Raw genomic sequence first — 10,628 nt, forward strand, 5'->3', positions numbered from 1 at the left:
AGTGGTGAGTGTGAGAATCCCAGAGTAGTGAGTGTGAGAATCTCAGAGTAGTGAGTGTGAGAATCTCAGAGTGGTGAGTGTGAGAATCCCAGAGTAGTGTGTGAGAATTCCAGTGTAGTGAGTGTGAGAATCCCAGTGTAGTGAATGTGAGAATCCCAGAGCAGTGAGTGTGAAAATCTTGGCTTGTTGTGATTGTGAGATCGGAATCCAGGCTGCTCTCTCTCTCTCTCTGCTGCTGCCTCTTTCCCAGTTTGAATCCAGGATCCCAGGCTGCTGCTGCTGTCTATTCTACCGCCTCTCTCTGTGCCTCTTTCTGTCTCCCTCTCTCTATCTCTCGGCCCCTCTCTCTGTCTCTCCCTCCCCCTCTCTGTGCCCTAGCCTCGCTCTCTCTCCCTCTGTCTCTTTCTCTCCCTCCCTCTCTCTGCCTCCCTCCCTCTCTCTCTCTCTCTCTGCCCCTGCCTCTCTCTCCCTCTTTGTCTCTATCTCTCTCTCTCTCTCTGCCTGTCTCTCTCCCTCCCTCCCTCTCTCTCTCCCTCACTCCCTCTCTCTCTGCCTCTCTCTTCCTGCCTCCCTCTCCCTCTCTGCCTCTGTCTTTCTCCCTCCCTCCCTCTCTCTCTCTCTGCCTCTGCCTCTCTCCCTCCCTCTCTCTCTCTCTGTCTCTCTCCCTCCCTCCCTCTCTACCTCCCTCTCCCTCTGTCTGTGTCTCCCTCCCTCCCTCTCCCTCTCTCTCTGCCTCACTCCCCCCCCCCCCCCCCCCCCCTCTCTCTCTCTCTCACTGTGATCGCTCCGGGCTGCGGGCAGCATGTCGGAAATTCTTCCCTACAGCGAGGAGAAGCTTGGCCGCTATGGCCATGGCGAGGAGGTGGGAGAAATCTCCTTCAGCTGTCGCCTGCAGGACAGCAACAACTTCTTCACCTCGGGACAGAATAAAAGGCCCCCTAAACTGGGGCAGATCGGCCGGAGCAAACGGGGTAAGTGACTGTCCATAAATACCTGTGGCGTTAACAAGAAGCAGGTGGGAATTTCCAGCCACAACATTGATTCTCTGCAAAAGGGGATGGATTGTCCCGAACGCAGAAATCTCAATGCAACAAACTGCAATGTTATCTTCCACACAATCATTTCCCAGGGTTTGGGTGGGTTTGGGAAGGGGAGGGGGGGTTCTGTTTGTGAAGGAGTGTAAATAATTTCAAATGTATTGTGACTGAGAAGCAGAGAGAGGGATGGCAAAGCGCCGATGTGTCTGTCTGATTCTCAAACCCGCCACCATCGCTTGTAAATGAAATGTGGAAATGCCAGCAGCAGCTTCTTGTTAGTTTAGATTTCCTATCGCTGTCTGTTCACTCTCTGTCCCAATCATCATTCCCGCTCCATGGAGATCAGTCACAATATTAGATTACTGAAAGAAACATGAATTGTTTTGTCTACATTGCAGTTGTTATCGAAGATGACAGAATTGACGACGTGCTGAATATGTCAGAGAAATCCCCTCCGGGTGTTTAAAAACAATCCGAAGGATTCTTGTGTCCACCAACAGTGAGAAAAACATTTAAACCAGTCCCACCTTTTCGTTGGCGAGAAAAGCGAGCACTTTGAGACGCAGAACTAACCTTTACTTATAAAAGCTGTGATCCACGATGCTTAAAATCAAACTATTGTATCTGACGCTTGGAGGCAGAATCTGAGGGCAGTTCGGAGGGGGGAATTGAGGAGTTGTTTGTACAAGAATGAACCTTTCCAATGTCATGTGCAAAGATTGCTTGGCTATGAGCTCCCAGTCCCAGTGAAATTGTTTGAAAGCCGATGTGCAGGATGTCTGTAGTAACAGACTTGTCAGGGTGAAGATGTGCAGTCCAATAATGGAGCGAGGGAAAGCTGTACCAAGCACATTAATGTCTATCAATCAAATCTTTGTATTGTATTGCTAGCGGTACTTTGTTATGAATGGAGCACCTTGTTTACATTATCTTGCAAATACTGTAATTCTGTGCACCTTGAATGTAAAACATTATTTTTATTCTCCTTTATTGCATTGTTGGGGAATGTTTAAGACAAAACATATTTTATAGGAATGGAGAAATGCTGTTTCTTTTTTATTTAAAATTGTGCAGCTTGATTTATTTTCTTGTTGCGATATAATGCGGCCTGCTGAATTTAAAGTGAAATATTTTCTATATTAGGATTTATAAATAACAATGTATATCCTTTAGTGCGATCCATGCAATGTGTTTTGTTATCGTGGCAGTAATATACTGTCTATATCGTACGAAGTATCATCACGACCGTGCCAAATATCTCGAGAATGCCCAAAAAAAGGCGACCAGTATCTGTGTGCTCTGTGTCTAAAGTAAATGCTAATTGGCTGCCATGTTTCATCTTAAAGGACTCTTATTTTCTTGGTGAATGTATCGCTCGCTCTGCATGGAAATATGTAAACTGCCTCCTGTGAGGACATCTAAAAATCACTACAGATCATGTTTGCAACTTTGAATGACAGACCTCAATATTTTTTTCTTAATTGAATATATACAAATATAAATATATGTTGTACCTCTCTCCTTAACAGGGCCATTTCCGCAAAGTATTAATAAAAGGTCAAATCTTTCTACTGTCCGTCTCTCTCTCTCCCTCTCTGTGTTTCCAGATTCTTGCTGTGATATGGGCTGTTTCTGGCAATGAATGTACATTTTCAATAATGGTGTCGGATTGTCTAATAACTGATCGATCCTTCAATCCTACGCGATGCAGTTGATTTCTCTGAGTGTAAATCATTATTTCAAGAACGCTAGAGACATTTATTCAAGTTGTGCATAGGAGTTTAGGTTAGAAGAGAATAGGGCTAAAACCCTATAGTTTATTCGGGTTTCGGGCATTTTAAATTTTAGCTCACAAAACAATTGGGTTCTGAAATGTAATCGATTGTTGAGAGAGAGAGAGAGTAGCGCAGGCAGGGTTTGCAGTATCGTTTACAATTTTACAATAATGTGGACACAGGGTGTTCCAAACCAGACCAGGAGCTGTTTGTTGTCACTGGTCTTTGTCAAAGGCAATTTATCAATGAGACACTCCTGTGTTTAATGAAATAAAATTGTCTGTTTTAAATTACACCTTTAATCCTCCGGGGCCGGCGCATGTTCAAATCATGTAATCCTTTGATTTGTCCCTGAATCTGAGATTGGTGTTGAAGACCCTGCCATTATCCTTCATCATCACCTTATTACTTACATTCTGTGAAGTGTAAATAAGATTAGCTGGGTGTTGAAGTGGGACGAGTGTGTCTGCCCCCTGCCTCTGACAGAGCGCCGAATGTGTCACCAAATCTCAAAAGTGCCATTTTCACATCAGCTGTGATCAGGTTTCACAGCCCCGCGCGGGCTGCAAGCTTCACAATGTGTAAATGGTGTGTTTGTGCCGCAGAGTTGGTGCAGGCTGATATCAGCTCTCCAGGCTGGGCTGCGGACAGCTTGGGTTGATGTGAAGGATCTAATTGCTCTGAGGGGGGAAGTGTGGCTATCATCATATTAAAGAATCTTCAAAATATCAGTCTCCAGCCGATTCAATGCGGATTTGTTCTGTGCGATTTGCTTTGCTGTCTTCAATGTGAAACATTGGGGGATTTGCTGAATGTACAGTAAACCACGGGGGGGACGTGCTCGGGTTATTAAAGCAGATGTTCATGTTCTCACTGCGTAACTATGTATTGTGTGTGAGCGAGGAACACACCAGGGGCCTGGTATTTGTGAATAATTGCAGGTGCCAGAGAGCCCTATAGAAAGAAGTTGGCGGAAATCGACAATTGTCCAGTTTTTAGGTGTGATTCCTACACGATGTGAAGACAAAGAGAAGAAAGGGTTTCCCTCAGACTGGAGAGGAATTCCGGGGAGACCTCTGCAATCTCTCAGTCACTCTCGCTCATTCTGAGGTCACATTTTGAGCGAGGAAGTTTGATTCGTTAATAATAATAATCTTTATAATACTCTAGATTATTCTGAATATTCTTTCCATTATTCAGACCTGATGCTGCATTGCTACAAACTCCAATAGTTATTTGTTTTCAGTAGACGTTGGAGATAAAGTGGGAACGTCAACTGGATCAGGCTATAGAGTTGGATGATCAGCTATGATCATAATGAATGGAGGAGAAGGCTCCAAGGGCCGAATGGCCTCTTCCTGTTGCAATGCATTAGAAGCCAAACTTGTTTCAATGATGATGTGCTGGTTTGGCGGATTGCTATGTTAAATTGCCCCTGTATAGTTTAGCTGGGATTATGGGGACTGGGTCCAGGTAGATTTCTATTCCAGAGGGTCGGTGCAGACTTGATGGGCCGAGTGGCCTGCTTTTTTGCACTGTAGTAATTCTCTGATTCTAATTGTTTGAATTACACAGTGATATTGCCATCACTATCGGTTCCAATTTGTTAATTTCCACACAAACAGGGAAATTATTCTAGGAGAAACGTTCCTTTAGGAATGTCGGGACTGGCCATCTGAAGTCAACAAAATGTCATTTGTTTGAACGATGAGCTTTGTAGAAATAATTTTGGCTGGAATACAGACGTCACTGACAAAGCCAACATTTACTGTCCATCCCTAATTGCCCTTGAGGAGCCTTTTCCTCAGAATGGCTGCAGTCCTTGTGTTAAACTGCTCAGGTTGTGGTGTATGAAAACAGTATTCCTGGCAGCTCCCCAGGATTAGGACAATTTGACAATATGGCTGTTTGTATCAAACTATTCCTCAGCAAAGAGATTTGACATTTTTAAACATTTTTCAGGCTGTATTGATAAACACATGGTAAAGATAATAAGAAGTGACATCTTGCTTCGCACACAGACTTTATTGATGGAGGATAATATTGAATTAAACAAACTGGGTCGAGAGGGATTTGTGCTAAATGTGGGCAATTGGGACCAGTTTAGTGATAGAAACTGGGCGGCATGGACAAGTTGGGCCGAAGGGCCTGTTTCCATGCTGTAAATCTCTATGACTCGAAACACAAATCACAACAGCGAAGTCACTCTGAAAAAACTTTTCTGTACCACATTTACTTGGTGCAATTGCATTCTCAGGAATACATTCCAACCATTAGAAGCAGCTCTAAACCCCTCACCCCTCTAGCCTGTTCCACCATGGCTAATCTCAACTCCACATTGCACCTTCTCCCAATCACCTCTATCTACCTCTGCCTCAGGAATATTTAATAACCCAACCTCCACCAGGCTCTGGGAAGTGACTACAAAACATTCACTATCTCTCTGAAAGAGAGAAAATCATCCTTATCTCTGTTTGAAATAGCAAAGCCAAAGCTTGTTTCCTGTTTCTAGCCTCTCCCAGGAGAAAGGTCCTTCCAACATCCACCCTGTGGAGATCCCTTAGTGTCTTATACATTTCAATAAGATCTCCTCTCAATCTTCTAAGCTCCAATGGATAAAGGACCCAAAACAAAAGGGAAAATGCTGGAAAATCTCAGCAAGTCTGGCAGCATCTGTAGGGAGAGAAAAGAGCTAACGTTCCAAGTCCGATGACTCTTTGTCAATTTGGACCCAACCTATCCAACCTCTCAGAGAATTCTTATAGATCAGAAGGAGGCCATTCAGCCCATCGGGTCTGCACTGACCCTCTGAAAGAGAACCCTACCGAGGTCCATTCCTTGCCCTACACCTGCAACCCCATAACCCCACCTAACACACCTTTGGACTGCCCCTGGAGGAAAGTCAAAGTGAGAATCGGTGTGAGGCAGCAGTGCTGTGTGACCATGCCACCCCCTCACCACTTACTGCCCCATCCCCACTCCAGGGAATTTGGTGTCATCAGAGTTTCCCATTTATGTAAATATATGATTGATGTTAGTATAAAAATAACATTCCTGGATGCTGGAAATCGCAAATAAAAACAGAAACTGCTGGAAAACTCAGCAGGTAGCAGCGTCTGTCGGAAGAGACTGGGTTTGTTTCGGGTAAGTAACCATTAATCAGTGGGCTAAACAGCTGGTTTGTAAAGCAGACCAATGCCAGCAGCGCGGGTTCAATTCCCATACCAGCCTCCCCAAACAGGCGGCAGAATGTGGGGACTAGGGGCTTATCACAGTAACTTCATTGAAGCCGACTTGTGATAATAAGCGATTATTATTATTAAATCTGTCAGCACTGTTTCACCAACATCCCACTGGGGGGTTCCCAGAAATTCCTCCTACCCGGATAGGGTTTGAAGAAAGGGCAGATGTGCCTGATCTCTGGATTTGAGACATTAAATACTCTTTTCAAAGATGTCCACATGCTGGACAGATTTGTGACAAATGAGGGCACATTTACAATTCAACAGCTCCGAAATAATTGTGAAAAAAATACAAATAAGTGCCAACAAATGGCGTTAAACTGGAAGCATTGCAAATGTCGACAGTCAACAGCTACAGGAAACGCTACGGTTGATATTTGCGGCCTGAGTCTGACATCGGCCAATTTCCAGTCGCTGAATGAGGCACTGTGTCTCCAAAATCAGCTATTGAATTTGAAGCAAACATTTTGGGCAAATTGCTTTCACTCGGCCTCAGAATGGACCCAGAGTCCACCAGTGTCAACACCTGGAACTTCCCAGTGTGAACACCGTGACCTCCCCCAATTTGAACACTGTAACCACCCCTCCTCACCCCGTGTGAACACTGTGACCTCCCCCAGTGTCAACACTGTGACCTGGACCTCCCCCAGTATGAACACTGTGACAACCCACAGTGTGAACACTGTGACAACCCACAGTGTGAACACTGTGACAACCCACAGTGTGAACACTGTGCCCTCCCCCAGTGTGAACACTGTGCCCTCCCCCAGTGTGAACACTGTCACCTCCCCCAGTGTGAACACTGTAACCCCCAGTGTGAACACTGTGAGCACCCCCAGTGTGAACACTGTGACAACCCCCAGTGTGAACACTGTAACCCCCCCCCCCAGTGTGAACACTGTGACCTCCCCCAGTGTGAACACTGTGACCTCCCCCAGTGTGAACACTGTGACCTCCCCCAGTGTGAACACTGTGACCTGGACCTCCCCAGTGTGAACACTGTGGCCTCTCCCAGTGTGAACAATGTGACCTTCCCCAGTGTGAACACTGTGACCTCCCCCAGTGTGAACACTGTGACCTCCCCCAGTGTGAACACTGTGACCTCCCCCAGTGTGAACACTGTGCCCTCCCCCAGTGTGAACACTGTAACCCCCCAGTGTGAACACTGTGACCTCCCCCAGTGTGAACACTGTGCCCTCCCCCAGTGTGAACACTGTAACCCCCCAGTGTGAACACTGTGACAACCCCCAGTGTGAACACTGTAACCCCCCCCCCCCCCCCAGTGTGAACACTGTGGCCTCTCCCAGTGTGAACACTGTGACCTGGACCTCCCGCTAGTGTGAACACTGTGACCTGGACCTCCCCCAGTGTGAACACTGTGACCTGGACCTCCCCCAGTGTGAACACTGTGACCTGGACCTCCCCAGTGTGAACACTGTGCCCTCCCCCCAGTGTGAACACTGTGACCTCCACCAGTGTGAACACTGTGACCTCCCCCAGTGTGAACACTGTGACCTCTTCCAGTGTGAACACCGTGACCTCCCCCCAGTGTGAACACTGTGACCAGGGCCTCTCCCCAGTGTGAACACTGTGGCCTCCCCAGTGTGAACATTGTGACCTCTCCCAGTGTGAACACCGTGACCTCCCTCAGAGCGAAGACTGTAACCTCCCTCAGTGTGAACACTGTGCCCTCCCCCAGTGTGAACATTGTGACCTGGACCCCACCCCCCAGTGTGAACACCGTGACCTCCCGCAGTGTGAACATTGTGACCTCTCCCAGTGTGAACACTGTAACCTCCCCCAGTGTGAACACTGTGACCTGGACCTCCCGCAGTGTGAACAATGTGACCTCCCCCAGTGTGAACACCGTGACCCCCCCCAATGTGAACACTGTAACACCCTCCCCCCAGTGTGAACACTGTGACCTCACCCAGTGTGAACACTGTGGCCTCCCCCAGATTGAATACTGTGACCTCCCCCACTGCAATTATTTGACCCTCCCAGTGTGAACACTTTGACCTCCCCCCAGTGTGAACACTGTGACCCCCCCCCATTGTAAACAATGTGACCTCCCCCAGTGTGAACACTATGACCTCGACCACCCGAGTGTGAACACTGTGACCTCCCCCAGTGTGAACACTGTGACATAGAACATAGAACGATACAGCGCAGTACAGGCCCTTCGGCCCTCAATGTTGCACCGACATGGAAAAAACTAAAGGCCATCTAACCTACACTATACCCTTATCATCCATATGCTTATCCAATAAACTTTTAAATGCCCTCAATGTTGGCGAGTTCACTACTGTTGCAGGTAGGGCATTCCACGGCCTCACCACTCTTTGCGTAAAAAACCCACCTCTGACCTCTGTCCTATATCTATTACCCCTCAATTTAAGGCTATGTCCCCTCGTGCTAGCCACCTCCATCCGCGGGAGAAGGCTCTCGCTGTCCACCCTATCTAACCCTCTGATCAATTTGTATGCCTCTATTAAGTCACCTCTTAACCTTCTTCTCTCTAACGAAAACTGGACCTCCCCCCAGTGTGAACACTGTGACCTGGACTCCCACAAGTTTCAACACTGTAACCCCCACCCCCCCCCCCCTCCCCAGTGTGAACACTGTGACCTCCCCCCAGTGTGAACACTATGACCTCCCCCAAGTGTGAACACTGTGACCTGGACCCCCCCCCCTCCAGTGTGAACGCTGTGACCTAGACCTCCCCCCAGTGTGAACACTGTGACCTGGACCTCCCCCCAGTGTGAACACTCTGACCTCCCCAGTGTGAAAACTGTGACCTGGACCTCCCCAGTGTGAAAACTGTGACCTGGATCTCCCCAGTGTGAACACGGTAACAACCCCCCCCCCCCCCCCCCCCCCACAGTGTGAACACTGTGGCCTGGACCTCCCCCCAGTGTGAACACTGTGACCTCTCCCAGTGTGGACACTGTGACCTCCCCCAGTGTGAACATTGTGACCTCTCCCAGTGTGAACACTGTGACCTCCCCCCAGTGTGAACACTGTGACCTGGACCTCCCCCAGTGTGAACACTATGGCCTGGACCTCCCGAGTGTGAACACTGTGACCTGGTCCTCCCCCAGTGTGAACACTGTGACCTCCCCCAGTGTGAACACTGTGACATAGAACATAGAACGATACAGCGCAGTACAGGCCCTTCGGCCCTCAATGTTGCACCGACATGGAAAAAACTAAAGGCCATCTAACCTACACTATACCCTTATCATCCATATGCTTATCCAATAAACTTTTAAATGCCCTCAATGTTGGCGTGTTCACGACTGTTGCAGGTAGGGCATTCCACGGCCTCACCACTCTTTGCGTAAAAAACCCACCTCTGACCTCTGTCCTATATCTATTACCCCTCAATTTAAGGCTATGTCCCCTCGTGCTAGCCACCTCCATCCGCGGGAGAAGGCTCTCGCTGTCCACCCTATCTAACCCTCTGATCAATTTGTATGCCTCTATTAAGTCACCTCTTAACCTTCTTCTCTCTAACGAAAACTGGACCTCCCCCCAGTGTGAACACTATGACCTCCCCCAAGTGTGAACACTGTGACCTGGACCCCCCCCCCTCCAGTGTGAACGCTGTGACCTAGACCTCCCCCCAGTGTGAACACTGTGACCTGGACCTCCCCCCAGTGTGAACACTCTGACCTCCCCAGTGTGAAAACTGTGACCTGGACCTCCCCAGTGTGAAAACTGTGACCTGGATCTCCCCAGTGTGAACACAGTAACAACCCCCCCCCCCCCCCCCCCCACAGTGTGAACACTGTGACCTGGATCTCACCCCCAGTGTGAACACTGTGGCCTGGACCTCCCCCCAGTGTGAACACTGTGACCTCTCCCAGTGTGAACACTGTGACCTGGACCTCCCCCCAGTGTGAACACTGTGACCTCTCCCAGTGTGGACACTGTGACCTCCCCCAGTGTGAACATTGTGACCTCTCCCATTGTGAAAACTGTGACCTCCCCCCAGTGTGAACACTGTGACCTGGACCTCCCCCAGTGTGAACACTGTGACCTGGTCCTCCCCCAGTGTGAACATTGTGACCTCTCCCAGTGTGAACACTGTGACCTCCCCCCAGTGTGAACACTGTGGCCTGGACCTCCCCCAGTGTGAACACTGTGACCTGGTCCTCCCCCCAGTGTGAACACTGTAACACACTCCCCCCCAGTGTGAACACTGACCTACCCCAGTGTGAACACTGTGACCTCTCCCAGTGTGAACACTGTGACCTCTCCCAGTGTGAACACTGTGACCTCTCCCAGTGTGAACACTGTGACCTCTCCCAGTGTGAACACTGTGACCTCCCCCAGTGTGAACACTGTGACCTCCCCCAGTGTGAACACTGTGACCTGGACCTCCCCCCAGTGTGAACACTGTGACCTCCCCCCAGTGTGAACACTGTGACCTCCCCCCAGTGTGAACACTGTGACCTCCCCCAGTGTGAACACTGTGACCTCCCCCAGTGTGAACACTGTGACCTCCCCCCAGTGTGAACACTGTGACCTCCCCCAGTGTGAACACTGTGGCCTGGACCTCCCGAGTGTGA

General features: G+C 48.9%; 1 protein-coding gene across 1 annotated transcript; it reads left to right on the top strand.

Annotated features, from left to right (window-relative positions):
* The first annotated feature begins 744 nt into the window (after positions 1–744).
* On the top strand, positions 745–2,604 carry camk2n1b (calcium/calmodulin-dependent protein kinase II inhibitor 1b). The gene is made up of 2 exons (XM_038821434.1): positions 745–971; positions 1,436–2,604. The coding sequence occupies exons 1-2, from the start codon at positions 803–805 to the stop codon at positions 1,501–1,503; spliced, it is 237 nt and encodes a 78-aa protein (XP_038677362.1). The 5' UTR covers positions 745–802; the 3' UTR covers positions 1,504–2,604.
* Positions 2,605–10,628: the final 8,024 nt, after the last annotated feature.

This window comes from Scyliorhinus canicula, chromosome 16, assembly GCF_902713615.1.
Source record: "Scyliorhinus canicula chromosome 16, sScyCan1.1, whole genome shotgun sequence".
Lineage (NCBI taxonomy): Eukaryota > Metazoa > Chordata > Chondrichthyes > Carcharhiniformes > Scyliorhinidae > Scyliorhinus > Scyliorhinus canicula.